General features: G+C 47.6%; 2 protein-coding genes across 3 annotated transcripts in view; one reads left to right on the plus strand and one right to left on the minus strand.

Moving 5' to 3' along the window:
* DZIP1 (DAZ interacting zinc finger protein 1) overlaps positions 1-2,949 on the plus strand; it is a 35,868-nt gene extending 32,919 nt beyond the window's left edge. The window contains exon 19 of the mRNA XM_048072678.2: positions 276-2,949. Within this exon, the coding sequence (XP_047928635.2) occupies positions 276-358 (83 nt within the window). The 3' untranslated portion in view covers positions 359-2,949. The remainder of the gene's footprint in view (positions 1-275) is intronic.
* The window catches only part of CLDN10 (claudin 10), a 56,956-nt gene continuing 38,260 nt past the window's right edge, over positions 981-19,676 (minus strand). Inside the window, exons 1-5 of one of the 2 annotated variants that reach the window (XM_066986804.1) lie at positions 15,598-15,871; positions 9,361-9,522; positions 9,117-9,198; positions 3,098-3,205; positions 981-2,379 (exon numbers count right to left, since the gene is read on the minus strand). In XM_066986804.1, coding sequence (XP_066842905.1) covers positions 2,265-2,379; positions 3,098-3,205; positions 9,117-9,198; positions 9,361-9,522; positions 15,598-15,817 — 687 coding nt within the window. In that variant the 5' untranslated portion in view covers positions 15,818-15,871 and the 3' untranslated portion in view covers positions 981-2,264. Of the gene's footprint in view, positions 2,380-3,097; positions 3,206-9,116; positions 9,199-9,360; positions 9,523-15,597; positions 15,872-19,676 lie in introns of those variants that run through there. The other variant, XM_013201623.3, reaches the window with a different exon arrangement.

A 19,676-nucleotide genomic window follows, 5' to 3' on the forward strand; every position in this document is an offset into this window, starting at 1 on the left:
TAGCTTCGAGCTCTAACATTTCAATGTGCTTAAAGGTTAAAACTGTATACTTACTTTCTCTATAAACATGGTATGAAGTGTAATGTTGACACTATTTGTATATACATCATATTCTGTGATAGAAACAGTTTTTGAATTATCAGCATTGGTAATTTCCTCACTGGTAAAGCTGTGGACTTTAGGAAGAGATGTTTGCTCACATAACGTATGACTGTCTCTCATAGATAAAATCAAAATACCCCTAATTTTTTTTTTTGCTGTTGTTATTTTAACAGGCCTTCATGAAGCTGATAATACAAGCACATTAAAAAGCAGCTTAGTCACTGTTACAGATTGGAGTGATTCTTCAGATATTTAATTGCTGTATTCCTGATGGGAGGCACTGCTTTTGGGTTCTGTTGGGGTTGAAAACGTAGTTGAAAACATTGTGTTTTCTATTCATTTCTCATGTTGTTCATGTAAAAACAAGGGATACTGTATACAGAGCTCTTGGGTCTTTCAGTCCTGAATTTGAACAAGAATTTTCATATACATGTCACTTGCCATCACTACTTGGAAACTGAGGATTAATTCTTCCTTCTCGTGAAGTCAATGGTGAAAATCTTTTTGATTTCACTGAGGTGAAGACTTTGCCTCTAATGTTTACTTTAAAGACTGAACGTGGTCTTATAAGAAAGCCTGTTCACTAGTGAACAGAATTTACTGCAGAATAATACTTTATAAGATTTTTAAATGCATATTTTCTTGTATTTTATCATAAACTTTATAGAAAATTGTGAACAGTGTAAATACAGTATTTCCATGTATTAAAATGTTAAGTTTCTAAGACGGTTTACAATAAACACAAAAGGAAAAAAAAAAGGCCTCAGATACAAATAAAGGTTACTACTAAATACCTCCTACTTTTTTTCCTCTTGGAGTCTTTAGTTAATGTAGAAGCACAAAAATTAGAGAGAAAAAAAAAACACATCAGCCTGAGGGTCAGTACTTTCCTTATTTTAATTGAGCAAGTACTTCCATATTTCTGTTTTGTACATACTGCCTGCCTTCTTATAATGCCACAATATTATTTTGACTTGAATACAAAAATAAGGTAAAATAACTGTGAATGACTTTCTCACTCTGATGCATTTCAGATGGTGTCAGACATAAACCTGTCTTTTTCTATTGTGCTGTGCCATTAATAAGTAGGACCATCTATTGTTTGTATTTACACCTTTGCCCCAAAATAGCCAATGCAATGAAACTTCAAGGGTCCATCTGTTCAAATCGCAAGGCAGGCCTGAGTTTGTGTCTAAGTTTAGGGTCTCAGCCTAGAAACTATTTTGTAGTTATTCATAGGCTCTGATTTTATTTATTCACTCATTGTATAAATGTTCCCTCAAAACCCATCATGTTTCTAGAGACAGGCAAAGAAACAGTACGAGCGGAATTTCTGAACTGCTCTAACTAATTCAAGATTATCCAAACTGGTGCTGTTAAGTACTGTAAGCTTTTATTTGGTTAGTCCTTCGCCAGGTGCTTATCATCACACGTGCACTCTTCTTATGCCGTGTGAGGCTCTCTCTTAACAGCCACTTTCGTAACAACTGGCCCTGACTCTCCTTTGGACCTGATTAGACTGTGCTGCTGCTGGCTCCCCAAACCACATGCTTATTTTCGCTTTACCCAGGCTCTTGATCTTATACCTGTGGCACCGAATCGACAAACGTATTTTCTTACATCCCTAGCAATGTCAAAAGGAGATAAGAGCCTCGCCCCTGGCAATGTCAAAACAGATAAGAGCCTGCTGGTTCCCATTGGCTGTCATCACCTGGCAATGTGCTCTGAAAGTCCAACGTCACTTGCTGATCAGTGGGGAGACATTTTACATATTAACCTGCACAGCGTGACTCTCCTGTCCGGTACTGAACCCCTCTGAGAATCACTTGCAACGATGCACTACAGTAACTATGATGTGTGCGGTGCCATTCCTGACGCAACTGACAGACTGCATCTGTAAATACCCTATTTATTTTTTATTTTTTTTTTTAGAAAGCAGCATCAATGCATGATTTGCAGGTATAAACTTTACAATACCAACGTCAATCTTAAAATATTGTATAATAAAATTTACATCAATATGTAAAAAGCTGCAAGTTAGTATCTTAAAAATTCATCGTCTTAGTGGTTATTCCATTGTGTTTTGTGGGGGAGAAATCACCCTGAATGAAACATACAAACTCATTTTCAAAACTGGCTTTTTGGATCTCCGAACAGTACAATTAAACGTAGGCGTTCTTGTCAAAGTGCTTTGGTGGGGTTTTGTCTGGGACGCTGCTGTGAACCTTTGTGCGAGAAGACATCACAGATGTGGCTCCGTTATATGCATACCCCCTCCTGGAAAGAGAAGAGAGTCACTGTTTACAGCTCATCCCCCGGACAGGGAGCGTCTCTGCACCCAAGCGCTGCAACACCACAGAGACAGGAGAAATGTATGGGAGCTTCAGAGCGCCTGCGGGGTGCAGGGGGACACCTTCCTTCTCTATGGAGTCTTGTTCTGGTTTGAGGTTTCAGTTTCCCCTCCAGCATCTCTCTTTGCCGTTCCCCTTTGCATAAACTTGTATCCCTCACTCACAGCCAAGTGAATCGGTGCCCGATCAGATGAAATATTTAGGCTGGGGTCTTGATGGACAGTTACCCCCTCGAGTTTTGCCTGTTCATTATCACCCCTCCTCTGCTGCTGGAGGTCCCGCTGCCGCCACCACCGTCTGGCAGCTCTCTCACTTTTTATCTGATTTGGGATTAAACCAACAACTCTTCGCAACTCTAAGGTGACCTGACTGCTCTTCCTCCATCTGTGAATGCATTTTTTTCCCGCTGTAGCAAGTTGATAAAGTATTTGTAACACAAGTATTTTTACTGAGACATTGGCTTTTCTTAATTACATTAAAGGTGGGAAGAGAATTACCCTAAAATCCCATTAATTTCTCTCATGCACGCAATCATTTTCTGACCTCACTGCGAAGTGTTTCGGAAAAGTAATCAAGCTGCGTAACATAGCAGGTACCAATGCACTAGTATTGATTTCGTTCAGTAAGTGCAACTTGTGTTTTACCTTGAAGATTTACTGTTTTCAGCTATTGAGAAGCAGAATATACTGCCACCAATTATGCAGAGTGAAGCTCCAGCCCATCCAATGAATAAAGCTGCTCCTAATTCATACCTACAGGAAGTCAATAAATGCGTTTAACAAAGACAGAATGAATTTAACATTTTTTTTTCAGAATAGAAGAACTACATTTTTTTTCCTGATTATTTTTTTCACTTGACACACACATTTTTCATTGCAAAATCAGCAGCTCTGACGTTCACCCAGGTTCTTTCAGTATTTCCCTGGTACATGAGAGGCAGACCTGTCCCCGAGGCACACTTCTGCAACGTTCACCTCCCGCACAGCCAGCCTCGCTTCTCCAGATCTCTTCCCAGTCGGAGGGCTGCGGAAATCTGTGATTCTTCGGCCCTTCTACACTGCACAGCTCCCGTCCCCTTGGACCATTTCAGATTTGTTCCCATTGTCTCCCGAGCTGGACAGTGGTTTTCTGTGAGTCCTCCTCTGAGGCTGTTGAGGCTGGGGACTTGAGCTGCTGCCTGCAACTCTCCTTGTCCTTAGTTCTCCCCTCTGGCTCTCAGCACTTGTCCCTTTCCCTCACTCTCCAGCCTGAGCACAACATGAGGTTTTTATACATATATACATATCATATGCATATGCAATATATAAACGCACACCTGCAAGATATGCACCCGCATGGAATCACAGAATAAAATCATTAGGGTTGGAAGAGCCCTCCAAGATCGTCTGGCCCAGCCATCCCCCTACCACCAATGTCACCACTGAACCATGTCCCTGAGCACCACCTCCAACATACATACACACAAAGCCAACATACACACGCACACAGATGCTGTAGCAGTGTGTACACATGCGTACGTGCACGTGCCTGTGACTTTCTGCTTCTCCAGTCCCTGCTGCGGGGCTCAGGCTGGGAGACGCAGCTCACCAGAAGCGGTCTCCTCCGCAGCCACCACTTGACTGCAGCCAGAAACTGCTCAGTTTGACCCCCTTGGTACGTCCCCCTCCCCTGGGAGGAGATGGTGGTGTTTTAGGAGCATTATCGCAGCAGGGTAAGTCCAAGTTTTGAAAGCAGCAGCTGTAAATGAAGGAAAGTAAGAGGCAAGGGGAAGAGAGGCTTCCTTAAGGAAGCCTTTTTGTCCTTCGGGATAGCACAGGACCCTATCCCCTGTGCAGCCACAGTCGTAATTCAAGTGGATTTACTCTACATTAGTTCCAACCTTTGTTAGTAAGTTTATCGTGAGCTCTGCTGAGGCAGTCTATCAAAATCCCCGGCTTGACAGCCTTCCTCTGCAACAGAAGGAATTGGCAGCGGCATACTTCTGAGCTAGTTCTGACCACGCTGACTGTGAACAGCTCCTGTTTTGACATTAGTTGAAATACACAACTGAGAACACCAGTAAGCTGTCCTGCAAAACTCTTATCTTTATGGAGATGGTGCTGTGGAAACTGAAAAATTCGCTGGGGGTCCAGACACCCAGAAAATGATACAGCAAACTGTAGAATAGGTCACACAAGAGGGTGAACATTGGCTGGAGAACAAAAAGTCACTTTTCCGCGTTTTATTGAGATTTCACCCAGAGGTAAAGCACGGAGTTTTTTTTTAAAAGGCATACTGCAAAAAAAGCCACACGTAGAAAGAATATCAGTCCCTAGAAGCCGAGAACACCCCTAGTTCAAGTTATTTCAGGGACCTACTGCCAAAAAGAGACGGGGACTTCAGAACTCAGAGGCAGGCCGCTTGGTGGGGGCTTGTACCTGAGTCGTGACAGCCCTGTGAGTGCTCTAATGTCTAGACTTCCTTCTCATGTCCCATTCACACCATCCTAAGCAGAGGTTTTATTTATCATCCCTTGCTAAAGAAGGATCAGATTCCTCCAGACATTCTCCATACCTGATGTGGGATTTAGGGACCCAACCTGCAAATTAAGACGCTGGAAGCCACAGCTCAGCTGCCTTTCACCCAGGAAAACTCGGCCTCCAGCCCCTTGTTTGACTTCAAAATCTACCACACGTAGCTTTACTTCTAATTACGCTAATGTTTCTGTCCAGGTGCTACGGTTTTCACAAGACTGAGCAGATTTCTGTCTGTTCAAGATCTGGGAGCTCTCTGGCTGAAAGCAGGTACCTGCATCACCCAGGACCTCGTTACAGTCAGCATGCAAGAATCTTATGCACTTGACTCCAAAGAAGGTTTCTAAACCACGCGTGCTGAATCACAGCCCCAAGGTGCCCATTTAGCAAGCTGCAGAGGCGAATCAAAGCGTTGAACTCCAAAATGAAGGGGCGTGAGGCAAGTCCCATGCTGAGGATGCTGCCAGCGCACAGCTCGGGCACGCGGAGCACGGTCAGACCCACGGAAGGCAGAGCAGAGCAGCGGGGTGCTGGAGGACACAGCTGGACACGGACCCAGGAAAGCTGCTGCTCTAGCAACTCCCCTGCCAGACCGCCTGCCTAGAAAGTGGGAAGCACCAGTTCATGTACACATCCCCATCCAGCAACATCAAGCTGTTGGCCTGAGGCTGGGGGGGGGAGATGCAGGGAAACCAATGCCATCTCCCCTCTTGAACCTCTCGTATAGAAAGGAAATTGGGATTAAATTGGGTTTAATTGGGCACAGAAGGGTGACCTGGCTGTTGCCTAACAGTTGGGAGGCCAAAGATATGGGGTCCAGTCTTTGATCTTGGGACTGGTTGTACCATTAAAGCAGTACTTTAACACGCCTAAGCAGGTGGTACATATGGACCCTTCCTGGTGCCTGCCATACTGCTAACCTAAGGAGTTGCAGAGCTGGCCTAATTGGTCTCTCCTCCACCTTCATATACACAAAAGACTTTTTGATTTACACTGGTGCTTATCGGGAATTTTCAATCGCATATCAACCTGTGTATGGCTCCCTGGATTTTATCCAATCCAGGTTATTTTTTGCAGTTAAGGAGCCAGGCCTACCACACCATCCAAATTCCAGTAAGTGCCATATTAAAAACATCCTGCACCTTGATGCCTCTTGGAAAATAGACTAATACATGGAAATAGGCTTTTTTAGAAGAAATTTCTCTATTTGTTGTTTTTCCCCTCCCTTTTTATCATTACAACCTTTACAGGAAACGCAGTCTCCTGTTCCTATCATTCTTGCTTGTAAGAACTAGAGCAGCGACTCTCCCGGCGTGGGGCTGTGCACCCACGGGCTCCCACCAGTGCACCCAGTCTGCTGCTGCAGGATCACTGGGAAATCTCCAGGAAGTCAGGGGAACGAGGCACTGAGGAAGAGGCCGAAGGTGGTGACTGCTGGAGACCAGAAGAATTCAACAGCAGTGAACTGGGGACCATGTGGTCCCCAGCCACACGGACCCAGCTGGCTAAGAACAGATTTTTTACTCTAATCAATCCCAGGAGGCAGAATTCAGTGAGACACAAAGTATAATATCAGCACAGAAGGAAAATATCCTGGCTGTTACATAGGTCAGGACCCTGAAGCAAACTTTCAAGCAAAGCAGCTGAAACTTTGTTAGCCAGCTAGATGAACTCCAGGACATTTGTAAATACCACGCCTAACTTCTCAACGAATCCATACAGCTACCCAGCGGAAACCCATATTTTGGACATCTAATTCTTAAGATTCATGGAAAATTAGGGCTGTGTGAATGAACTGTGCACAACTGATTCAGAGAAAAGACGGCTGAGGGGAGGCAATTCTCTATAAAAATGGAGGTTAGTCAGGTTAATTTGGATAAACTAACTCTATTCATCAGGAATAATGATAATTATAGAGTTCAGACTGTTGGAGGGGACAAAAAGGATGAAAACTAGAAAAGCTTTTATTAGAAGTAGTGAAGTGACAAAATAGTTTCCTAAGAGAAGCAGTGGGAGCAATGCTGGCGCGACAGCAGAACAGAGAGAAGCACGGAGTTTCTTCTCTTAGAGGTGTCTGAAGAAAAATGCAGTCCAGCTTGGCTGTGAGTACCGAGGCATCCCGTGCTGTCACCGAGCCTCTGCGCGTGTTGTTCCGTGAGGTGGAACAACACTTATGGAGCTGTTTTAAATCCATAATGCAACCTATTGTGTGGGAACATAAAATCCAGCCTAAGACTTCTTTCTAAGTAAGGTTGGCTTTAGAGTGTCCCAGAGGTGACTATCATTCCTTGCTAAGCTACATGTAATTCAAAACCAGAAGTCTTTGGGCACCAACTTCAGGCAGATCTCTGATTCCTCCTGCACCTGTATATATTCAGGGCACCTCTTCCCCAGGCAGAAGACCAGAGGGAAATTCTGACAGCCAAAAGGATGCCAAACATCCCGTGTCATTAATTTTCCACTAACGGTATCTCAAACCTCTCTTTGACACCACCCAAATAACTTCAGGAGAAAATGTGCACCAAATAGCGAAGAGTTGAGGAACCAAAGCAGCGTCCTCTCTCACTTGGGCCAGTACCAATTTCCACAGCATACCAGCAAGGCTTATTAAATGCTTCTGCAATGTATATCAAAGTAAGAGTTCCCAGAAGGCAACAAAATTAATTGCTCCAACGTATTTTATATTGTTTCAGAGAGAAAGTAGTCAAATAACACCTTTATCTTAACCTGAAACAAGATCACTGCATGAGCTACATCACATGTCCACCATGTGAAACTCCAATTACAACTTCTAGTATTGCTCTCCACCTTTATCTTTGCAGCCGGTATTTTTCGTGCCAGCAGTTGTGCTATTCTGGTTATTCAGGAAAAAGGTAATTTCCGCAGATGAAATGTTTTAATATTCGACCTTTAATTTTTTAGACTGTTTTTCTCATTTGCTTGCGGTAAAACTCTGCCATGAGGTCTGCCTGCCCTTTTTGCAACAAAACAGTGTAGGAACACAACGAGGGAAAGGGAATTTTGGCAATCATGAAGCTATTTTTCATTGGGAACATTAAGCCTGATGAATAATTAACTTCTGGCTGTATAGCCAGTCCCCATTTTCTCCACAGTAGCTCACATCCTTGTTGCTTTTGGTGGCCTTTGGATCCTGTCCTTTCCTCCTTACGGAGGAAACTAATATGGACTTGTTCTCAAGAAAAGAGAAACTGTGTCAACCCTACTGCAAATGTGGATCCAACTGATGTTATTTATTCAGGCTGTCAGCTTTCTTTCCATCAAAACGAAAGGGAAAGGCTCAGGGCACCTCACTTGGGTCTCAGGGAAATTTATACCCAATGCCTGACATCCTCGGGGATCACCACAAAGAAAGCTTACATTACAGCCTATGTTTTCAAACTTGGTGGCTAAAATGCAAATCCAAAATCCCAAGATGGGTTCACGAATTGCTGCCTTTGAAGGTCCTGAGCACTCACACAGCTTTAAGGGGAGTCTTTAGGGATGCTCATTATTTCTGGTTTGGTCCTGCAATTCTATAAACACACACTCCCTTGTATCTAATTACACGTACAGCTAAAGCATTGACATTAGTGCTTTATGATTGTAGGGTTATGAAAATATTTATGGTTCAAGTTAACAGTCATCGAGATATCAAAATCTGTCAGCAAAAAGTCCACAGAACCTGCGGAATGTCTTTTCAAATGGACTCTAGATTACACAGTGTTCGATACCTCTATGGAAACCACCTTCTATCAAAAGCTTAAAGGAATAATTTTCTTCCTATCGAATTATGTGCCTAACAAGCACCTGTCTTGTGAAATGCCTTCTCTGCATCTTTGACATAAACACAGACATAACTCCTGATTAACCCAATCTTCTCTGGGACGAGTGCTGTAGAGTCCTGCCAAGCCGTGATAAGCCTGGGCACAAAGACCACAGACCCATCACTTTACAGAGAGGTGTTAGCTCATGAAACTTCAGCACACAATTACTACAGTTGGAAAACATGATTAAATATGAATAAATAAAGCCCACTTTCCATTTCTACCCAACAGGCAAGCATCTGCTTTCTGTATATATGGGTGCTGATGCGCAGCATGAAACTTAAGGTCTACTCTTGAAAGACTAAGAGGTATAGGAAAGTACTTACTTTTGTGCAATATAAGAAGGATCAAAGAACTCAGACGTAATCCTGTTTGCATACAGGGAACAACCAGTCATAGAGCACAGCCCTGAAAAGCACAAGACAAACCGTTCAGTGGAACCAGCAGAGGAGCTTTGGGCCTGACCCTGATGCGGTCACGTAGAATTAATTGCGTGTGGATTTCTGCCACAAAACAGCAGCTCTGGCATGACTCCGAATGCACAAACTTAGAGAAATAAGGTATATTTACCAGACAGTATGAAAATCAGTCCAGCTAAACAAGCTATTTTTGCTTTGGTCTGATCAGAACCGCCGATTTTTGTACACTTCATCCCAATCAGCCCAAACACGGAACCGAAGAACCCCAGGCAGACGGCGGAGATCATCAGTCCTCTGCAGGCTTGGATGTAACCTGCAACGAGAAAGGGTAAGGCTAACGTGAGGGCAGCGAACACAACGGGTTTTACAGTAGCTCCTCTCACCCTGCATAGCGTCTGGCATGAATTAATTACTGCAAACTGAATTAGATCTTGGCTGGTGTAATGCCAACTTATCACAGAGTGTATACTTCCAGGTGATGGCGTGATGATGCCACGTGAACACGGCCCTTACGAAACACGCTGTGTCATTTGGGGCTGCAAAAACAATTGTGGCATTGGGCACAGTGTCCCCAGGAGGCTGTAACCCACTGGGTTTTGAAGAGCAGCTCCGTGTGGGACGTGCAGCACCTGCCACGTGCTGCAGAGGCACTCAAAGCAAGTCTCGATGTGCACAAGCCACAACGGCAGCAGGTTGGCAAGGCCTCATCTCTTGTGGATCAGCCCAGCAGGCCCTCGCTCTGCAAGGAAGTCAAGTACGTGCTCAGCTTCACGGAGAGCAGTGACCCTCTGAGACAAAGCCAGCTGCTGCCACGCCGGACCAGCGCCTCACAGCTGGATCTGGCCACACGCAGTTTTGCCAGGCTGCTCTGAACCGATGCGCCCGGGGGCAGGACCTTTCTGCAGGACGCCCGACCGCTCGGCCTCTTCTCCCTTCCTCCTGGGATTAAAATACAGTGATAACCACGTGGCACCATTCACAGGGCGGAACAGGGCAATCTCACACAGCCGAATAACCGTTTAATAAAAAATAAAATCATAATAATTTCTCTTTAATGATAAAATCATGAAAGAGAAATCTCTGTCTGGCTGGCAGGCCCCTGAGCTGCAGATGGCTATCACAGACATTTGGCCTTCTTCTGCACTCTTTTCTGGCATCCACTTTGGCCGCTGCTGGAGCAATACCAGCTCCAGGATGAGCAATCTGCTTGAGAACACTTTAAAAAATAATAAATAAAAAAAAAATCGCAGCTTTGTGTAATACGCAGCACACAAGAAGCTATTCGTAGGACTTAACGCCCCATTTTAGCAATCCTACACAATCCAGGTGCTGGACCGCGTGTCTTTGGACACAACCTGCTGGCATTTGTCTACATCTGTCTGCACACATATAGAAAACCTTCCTCTACAACCTGCTGCTGTAGTCCACCTGCTGAAGAAAGAATATGCAATGAAATAACTGTAACTGTCATAGGACTCTCATGTTGGAATATAAACATCCTTTGTGTCCGCTGACGTGTCTTAACATTGTAATTGAAATTATAATAGTAAGTCTGGACTGTAAGGAGAAACCTCCCTTTGCCATTGACGATAAATGAAGCACAGGCTGACAAGTTCAGAATTGGGTCTCACTACACCTAAATCTAAGATTTCTGATTTTTAGGTATTTACAATCAGGTGTAATAGCCTTTATCTTCCATACACAATAATATGTCTCAGTTTGTACTTTTTATACAAATTTATGTAATGTCTATGAATTTGTATATTCTTCTATTTTTGAAACAGGATCATGAGGAAACCTTCAGTTCTTACAGAAACACACCTCAGCCATGTTCCCTTGAAGTGTTACTTCAGCATTATTACCATGTTTAAGTCTTGTTTGAGCTTAAAAATTAGCCAGCTCCTTGGATACAAATATTTTTTTCTTTTGGTCTTTGGATTTCTGCTGTGCTGAGAGTATCTATTGCTACTTTAATGCAGTATAGTTTGATAAGCAAAGCTGATATTTGTCTTTAGCAGTGGTCAGATAACCTAGGATATAACGCCTCTAGTGGAAATGTTTAGTGGCAGGCTGCCGTACTTTAAAACCTTTTGAATCCACATAAAAAGCAATGCTTCCCAATGTTGTGGCAGAAAGGAGACAGCTCTCCTGGGAGCACAGCTTAGATAGGAAACCGCTGCTGTCTGTGGTCTTCTCCACTCACCACTGAAGAGCCTCCAGACCTGAGCCAGGAGCCATGAAAAGCGGCTCCCGGGAGGTCCCTCTCGAACCCCTAAACACACGATCAGAATCCTACACATCATCCTGTGGCACCCCAAAGGAGATGCCTTCACCTGAAACACCGCTCGACAGAACGGAGAAGCACCACCGGGTCCACACTACAGGGGCTAACTCGGACAAGATAGGAGAAAAACCCAACAGAAGAACTACAGACTGAAGATTTACAGAGCCAAACCTAAGACCACTGCCTGCCTAAGCTCTCCTAGGTCCTGTATAAGTCATTCTACTTTTTTGGGGGGACCTGCAAGAAGACAAAAGGTATGGGCACACTGAAGAGGGAACCGCTCTGCAGAGCACGCAGTCATACACCGTAAGAAGCTTCTTCACTTCTGGTGTTCACCGGACTGTACCATCAGCTGAGAACATTTCTAAGGCATCACTCACCCTGTCCTAACAGAGGAACCTACAACAGATCACATTCATTGTACCTGTTTTATTTAGTTATGTATTGATTTTCTGCAAGGGTTATAAAGTGAGCTTAGGGAACTCGCAGTAGACAGCCATATTGTGGTTACCTCCAATCAGGTGGGGCGACCACCTTTCTAGCCAAACTGGACAGGGCACAATTTCCTCAACAGCGAAATAAAACTATACTCCCGAACAGCTCAGCTCAAATTCCAGCAATAGCTAAAACTTCTGCTTTCGAGTAAAATCCTGTATTTTCACTCCTTCCCCCCCAAGCCCTCAGGCGAGACCCAAAGGCTGTCGGTAGGAAGCGGCGTTTAGTAGGATTTCAAAACGTGGCTCTTCGTTTACAAGACACAAGCCTGAAGACAGCAGCCTTGTTTTCTCTCATTAATTTTTGCCAGTAGGCCTGGAAAAGTTTGCTCGTACTACTTTTCCATGTAACGTATTTCCTATAGCAGCCAGGTAAAGCAGGAGACGCAAACTGGCGAGGAAGCTGTTATTTTTGACAGGCCCAATTTATTGACACTGTTAGGAGTTAATTGGCACATTAAGGTGCTGAACCATGAACATATTTACCCAGAGGTCCTCTAAACTTTTCTTTATGCCTGAACCTCCTAGGACAAACAGTAAATATTCACCCCAACCAACATAGCCCGCAGATGCTAGGAACGACGTGGCTGAAATTCAATTGTTGCTGAAGGTCAACGCACAGCTTTAAAATAGGTTGAGGGTAGTGAGACAGCAAGAAATGATTAACTCCCTCACCCAGAAATCATTTTCATTTGTAAGAGCACGAGCTGGAGCACTGCTCAGCTCTGCTGAATGAGTAACCTTCCCCACTAAATATTTCACCAAATTCCGCAGGCCAGCCAAGGCGGGACTCGTTTCAGCCCACCACAGCACTTACCCAACAGGCACCCATTTTTAACACAGATACCTGAAAAAATAATCGCAACCTGCACCCATAAGGTGGGAGAGCAGAAGACTCAGCTCTACCAGGCTGACTGGAACACCAGGAAACATAAAAGGGTGAAACCAACCTCAGCACCAAATCCAGTCCCCAGTCACTTGAACCTAGGTTAGGACTGACCTGGACAGCGTCTGGCTGCAACATTAATCAAACCTTTGCTTTGCTTCCTTGAAAGCAAGGACGTTACCTTGCTTACCAAGACTTACAGGGCAGGGAAGCTGTAAGAAGAAAGGGGAGCTGCCAACTTCTTCCCCCTCTTCCACCAAGGACCAAAGAGTGCCCCCTTCCCCAAAATGCGTTACATGTATTTGCGTCAGGGTCCGCAAGAAGCTGGTACCTTGTCGTGTACACGCCGACCACCCAAACGAAGCTCCAAAGCAACAAAAAGCCATATGTTTTAAACAGACAAGTAGACAAACATGTATTACGCATAAAGTCATGTTTAGCAGCATTCCACGAGAAACCTATTTCAAGTAGTTTTTTTTAGACAAATGTGTTTTGTCCTGCATTCAAATTAATCTTGCTATCACCTTGCTTGCCTCACTGCTCTCACGCTTGCCTCTCATGCTCGCCTCTAACGCTCTCAAAGAGCTATGGGGAATTTGTATATTTATACAGGATATACATACTCAGAAAAAAATCTGCATACTGTTACGGGGATCATCACTTTCACAACAAATACCTGCAGTGGCATCTTGCAGTCCACATCAAGTGTAAAAGGTTACCTTGCAGATAAAGCACAAATTCCTTCCGAAAGCACACGCCCATTGCTTTTGTATGTTTTTCTAAGCTCTAATACCCTCTTTCATCCCCTAAGTAAATTTATGTTGAGCTGTGCTCTTTCGAAAGGTCACTGGATCCACCGCTGGAAGTACAGTCACGGACACATCCTGCTCTGGGGAGGAGGTTCCATCACCAAGTTTCCATCCATGGCCAGGAGAGCACAAAAGTAAACCCCAAATGGTTTCAGGTCCCACAGACTGCAATATCATTTTTGCTCGCGTACAGAACATGGGGGCGAGCCCTTAATGGGGGCTGGCCGGACCGAATGAGTGAAGGTGGGAATCCGGGCTGCACAGCCCAACGCCACCCCATGCCGCCAGACAGAAAGTGGCGTCGGGGAAGGGTCTCCTGACCACTCCTGACCCCACCTACCACACTGCTGATGAAGAAGGGGGGCCTTCTGCGCCCCATGGGACCTCCCAGTCCTGCCCTGCCATGTCAAGGAGTGTTTTTCCTGGGCTCCTCTTGACAGAGCTTACTGCTTCTGCTCACAACCTCTTTGGGGAGAAAGGGAAGCCAGATCCGTCCCTTTTTGCCCCTCCTGGGTCCTGCCTGAGGATGCTGAGGAAGCTCCCTCGTTCCCGATCCCACAGAGAGCGGGATTTGGCTCAGCCGGGTAAGCCTGTGCCAGGAGGAAGGGGAGGACAGGGAGAGGCTGTGAGGGCGCTGGGGGAGGTCAGGCTTCGTGCTGACACAGCTCACCTGGCCTGTGCCGGGGAGGGTTTGGGGGTGCATCATTCCCCACCCTGCCCGCCTCCCGCCCGCGCCGTGCCTGGGGGCCAGGACTTGGCCCTGCAGCACGCGGAGATGCTGCTGAGGAAGGCTGATGCCGTGCTTCCTCCCTCTGCTGTCAAACGCCCGGCCAGGAGGGCGGGATGAGGCTCTCTCCAGATGTGCCTTCTGGGCTCAGGAGCTCCGCCAGGTGCTTCCCCCCGCAGCCGCCGCCTCAGAAACTCACCTCCTGGAGCAGCGCAACCCGCAAGACTTTCCAGACCTGAGTCTGGGGGTGGCAATGCCTCTTCTTTTTTGGGGGGGGGGAATTTAAACGTCCCCGATCTTGCACGCTCTGTTTGCAGCTCTGCTCCTCCTGCTCCAAGAACGGCTTCGCCCCGAACCACAGAAGCAGCCGAACAACAGGCTCGGTGCCTCCGGAAGGTGACGCGCGGCAACTCCGCGCTGAAGCCTGGGCACTGCGGGCTGCCAAGGGGTCCCACAGCCCTACCGGAGGTGGGACAGCCCTGCCACCCCTCGGGGGCACCGGCAGAGCCCTCAGAGCCCCCTGCCACCGACGGGCTGGGCGGAAAGATGGTCCTGGGTTCGGCGCTCCGCCATCCTGCCCCACGGCGATGCCTGCGCTGCCCGCCCTCGGTGCGCGGACCTCTCCTGCGTCCTGACGGCGGATTAAAGGCTTAATGGCATTAATTTGCTTAACGATAACATTTATCCCCGCGGCGATAACATTAATCTCCGCCACTGATTGGCTTCGCACTTTCCTCTTCCGAGCGGACCTTTCGCACCAAAATCCGCCCTCAGCCTCCTGTGCCTGGCCGGGGCTGTAGGTCCGACTTGGTTTCAGCCCGCACCGCGTAGTTTTTTCACTCGCGACCCCCCAAAACGCCCATTTACCCCCCAAAACCCCTACTTACAGCCGCGCGAGCCCCCCCGCACCCCGCGGTGCTCCTGCCGGCACCGCAAGCGCTGCAGGCCGGGGTGCCGGGTGGTGGCACCGCACAGAAACCTGGAGAGGGCCCCCAAATTTCCCCCATACGCTACGGGGTCGCGCAGCGCCGAGCCCCCCCCGACCCCCCCTCGCCCCCGGGGCTGCTCCCACGACATGGGGCGGCCCCGGGGGGGGTCCCGCCCGGCCCGGCTCCCCCCTCCCCGCTCTGCCCGGGGTCGTTTTTGATTTTTTTTTTGGAGGGGGGGGGGTCGTCGGGCGGCCCTGACCGTCCAGCGCCAGCATGGAGGGGAAGTCCTTGCAGTTGGAGACGCCGGTGGAGTCGGTCACGCAGGTCTTCCAGAGGTTGGCCCAGAAGGTGGCGGTGGTGATGACCGTGCCGTCGATGCTGGACACCTTCCAGTAGTCGGTGGGCAGCGTGGAGGAGACCAGCACCCAGCCGGAGATGGTCAGCAGGAAGGCGACGATCTCCGCCGACGTGCTCGCCATCGGGCCCGCCGGGGCGCTCGGCGGCGAGGGCGCGGGAGCCGCGGCGGGGGCGCGCCGGGCGGGGCGGGGCGGGGCGGGGCGGGGCGGGGCGAGGGGCGGCGCTGATTGGCCAGCCGCCCGGCCCGCCCTGCGCCCCGGACACGCCCCCCGGAGGGGGGCGGGGCTGCGCGTGAGGGGAGGAGCGGGGGGGAGCTGCGAGGGGGGCTCCGCATCTTCTCCCGCTGGTTGTAGGGCCGGGTGCGCCCATGTAGGGTCAGGGGCACCCCCTGTAGGGTCTGCACCCCCTGTAGGTGGTGCACCCCTGTAGGGTCAGGTGCGCCCATGTAGGGTCAGGGGCACCCATTGAAGGCTTAAGTGCACTCCCTTGTAAGGTCAGGTGCGCCCCTTGTAGGGTCAGGTGCACCCCCTGAAGGGTTAGGTGCTCCCCCGAAGCATTAGGTGTGCCCCCCTGTAGGGTCAGGTACACCCCTCTGTAGGGTCAGGTGAACCCCCTGAAGGGTCAGGTGTCCCCCTTTGTAGGGTCAGGTACACCCCCTATAGGGTCAGGTGCACCCATGTAGGGTTAGGGGCACCCCTGTAGGCTTAGGTGCATCCCCTTGTAGGGTCAGGTGTGCCCCTATAGGGTTAGGTGCACACACTGAAAGCATTTGTAGGGTGCACCCACTGAAGGCTTTGGTGCACTCCCTTGTAAGGTCAGGTGCACCCATGTAGGGTTAAGGGCACCCACTGAAGGCTTAGATGCACCCCCTTGTAGGGTCAGGTGCACCCCTGTAGGGTCAGGAACACCCCCTGTAGTGTCAGGTGCACGCTCTGAAGGGTTAGATGCACCCCCTGTAGGGTTAGGTGTACCCCTGTAGGGTCAGATGCACCCCCTGTAGGGTTACGTGCACCCACTGAAAGTTCAGGTGCAGCCCCCTGTAGGGTCAGGTGCACCCATGTAGGGTTACGTGCACCCACTATAGGGTTAGGTGCACTCACTGTAGGGTTAGCTTCACCCCCTGTAGGGTTATGTGCATTAATCCCACCACAAACTCACTGGCCTGTGAGCAGGGGCCCTTTGAGCAGGGATGATTTGGACTTTCAGACCCGTTTTTGGACCTTCATGCCCCTGCAGACCCGTTTTTACTTAAGAAGCATGAAGTGTCCTCAGTGTACCTGAGAGCCCTGTGCGGTTTGGCCCCGGGGTTTTCTCCTGTCTATTCTGCCACGGCTGCTCCCGAAACATCTCTGGGGATATTTGTGTTACTAATCCAGTCGTTACCGTCTTTCTCATCCAAAATCAACGCAAGATCTTGAGCTTCTGATCTCATCTGCGGTGGTGCAAACCCCAAATGACATCATGCGCGGCTGAGTGCTGGCTCTGGGTTGAAGGTTAGCAGAAGCTGCAATAGATACTCTTCCCCCGTGGCATTTTCTTTGCGTTGGCTAGTATCTGCAGGGATTAGGCGTTGGAAAGCATTCCTCTGTGGGGCTGCGTTTGTGCCCTTCTTACATCAGCTCTTCTCTCCCGTGCAGCTGCAAGATCCTTGGTCATGCTCTTAGCTCATAGGTCTTCAGCTTCGGGTTTTCCAGAAAGCACATCCCCTTTTCTCCTCACTGCTGTCCAAGAACACAGTAGGCACATACACACATGCCCGTCATTGCCCTCAACCTCTGCCTCTGTTTTCTTGCCACCTAGTTCTGGCTTTCTTAGTTACTTTTAACTTGTGTGGTAGGGTGAAAGCCTTTGCCTTGTTTCTTCCTCCCATGCTTTGGGACAAGCCATGGCTCCAGAATATTTATAAACATGACTGATTCCTGTTCTTTTCTGTACTATTTCTGTACTACATTGAGCAGATCGTTGCATTAACACTATTTCATGCTCATTCATTTGCCTGAGTGTGTATTCATCCCCTCAGACTTGGGAAGGAAGGTGCTCACAGCTTTTCATACGAAAACCAACCCTTGGGGTTCAGGTTTTGTTGCAAGTCTGGCTGGCTCTTGGGCATAAAAATGTGTTGTTGGTGTTGTTATTTTAAGAATTATTACTAAGTGTAAACTACATGTATTTTTACAATCAGAATTCAATACTTGGATTTCTGCAATGCACAGAAGTTGTTTTACTATGTACAGAAAGGGTCCTTCCGAAACGGTAAGTCTGAGATACAGGATATTATTTTAGCTTTTGCAGGATCAAAATCACAAGCAGTCATTATTGCCTCATAAGTTAAACACCAGATGACAACACCATTTGTTCTGTAGCCAGGATAAGCAGACTAGGGTCGTCATGCCTTTGTCCTGGAGTAATTTTTCTTGTAATTTTACCATGCATAGGTTGGGCAACTTGAGATTGTTTCCTGGCTCTGCTGTGTTATGATTTTCAAGGTGCCTAGAGCACTTGTGCAGAAGGAAAAAAATAAAAGAAAGAAAAAAAAAACACTTTATTTTTCTAAGGCTGAAGGACAACTTCCTTGTTTGCTAGGATTTTCCTGGGGATTTGAATATCGAAAAGGTAAGGCGGCCTTTCAGGGAGCACAGTCAGGCTTGCGTGAGAGTCACACCTCGGCAAGGTCAGATCTGCTGGTAGTGGTGGATTTGGGGAATGAACCTCAAACTGGCATATGTGTTAGAGGAGGTGAACGTGACTGTGAAATGAGGAAACTCACAGTGTTCTGTGTTGCGTAGAACAAAAGTGCCGCCTAAAACAAAGAGCAATTAGCTCCTCTTCTCCAGAGGAGAATAAACAAAGGAATGTTTCTTGTTTTCCTCTTCTGTGTCACCTAATAAAGCCCATTATAGTAGGAACATCGGTTAATAAGCACCAGTCTTTGCTCATGTTGGATCACCACCGTTGTTTCTGTTGAGCTTTGAGAAATTAAATTAAATAATTACTGTCCAGATTTGTAAACCATCAGGACAAGAGTGACTGTAAGTTACGCGGTTCATCTATTATGTAAGTAAAAGTAAAAAATTAATAGGAAGTGACAAGCCGGAGCATTTTAAAGGAGTGAAAAATTGCATTCCAAGAGTCAATAAACTTTCCTCTCTCCCATTCTGTGCGTTGCGCTTGGACATTAGAGACTTTGTTTCTTGACACCAAGATTAATGCAGCATTTCTCTTTTTTTTCAGCTTTGCTTAATTTTGTTGGGGAAAGAAAAAAAACACCGTGTGTTGTTCCCTGAAAGTTTGTAATACAATGCTTTTAAAAATAGATATAACCTGTTTAACAAACTGAGCAGGAAATTTGAAGAAATGCATCTCCTACTTCACTTGAGGTGCATTCCACCTGGCAAGCAGCACAGCTGCAGCCCTCAGTAGTGCAGAAGCCGTCTCCACGTCAAATAAAGTTTCGTTAAATGGGGGCCGATCGCCTCGTAAAGGGGGGGAAACTTCCCGACTGATTTTTGGAGCGTGGTCCCGTGCGATGGGATTTAGAAAGGATTCGTGAAATAAAAGGCTGCTGCATCTAATGCAATTTACAAGGGTTTAATCAGGGAGGGGGGCAAATAAATGCCTTTCCAAAGCAGCCCGTTTTCAGAAGTGATCCCTGCAGTGAGCTGCAAAGACGCAGGGGCTGAGTCCTGACCAGTGGGCTGAGCTGCAGCCCAGGCTGGAGACCTCGGTGTTCCCACAGTGGGAACACTTTGCCACCCAGCCCGTGCCCTGCCCCCGTACACCGGGGCTGGTCTCTGCCGTTTTCCAAATGCTTGGCAGACCTGGGCACGAGTAGTCCCTCGTCTTTCACAGGCACCCACCTGGAAAGCTTTGAATACAAATGACTAGAAAAAAAGTAAGTGGTTGTGTTTGGAGCTGGGGGTTGGACTGGGTGACCTCTGGAGGTCCCTTCCAACCCAAATTACTCTATTACCCTACGACTGT

Source organism: Anser cygnoides, chromosome 1 (genome assembly GCF_040182565.1).
Source record: "Anser cygnoides isolate HZ-2024a breed goose chromosome 1, Taihu_goose_T2T_genome, whole genome shotgun sequence".
Lineage (NCBI taxonomy): Eukaryota > Metazoa > Chordata > Aves > Anseriformes > Anatidae > Anser > Anser cygnoides.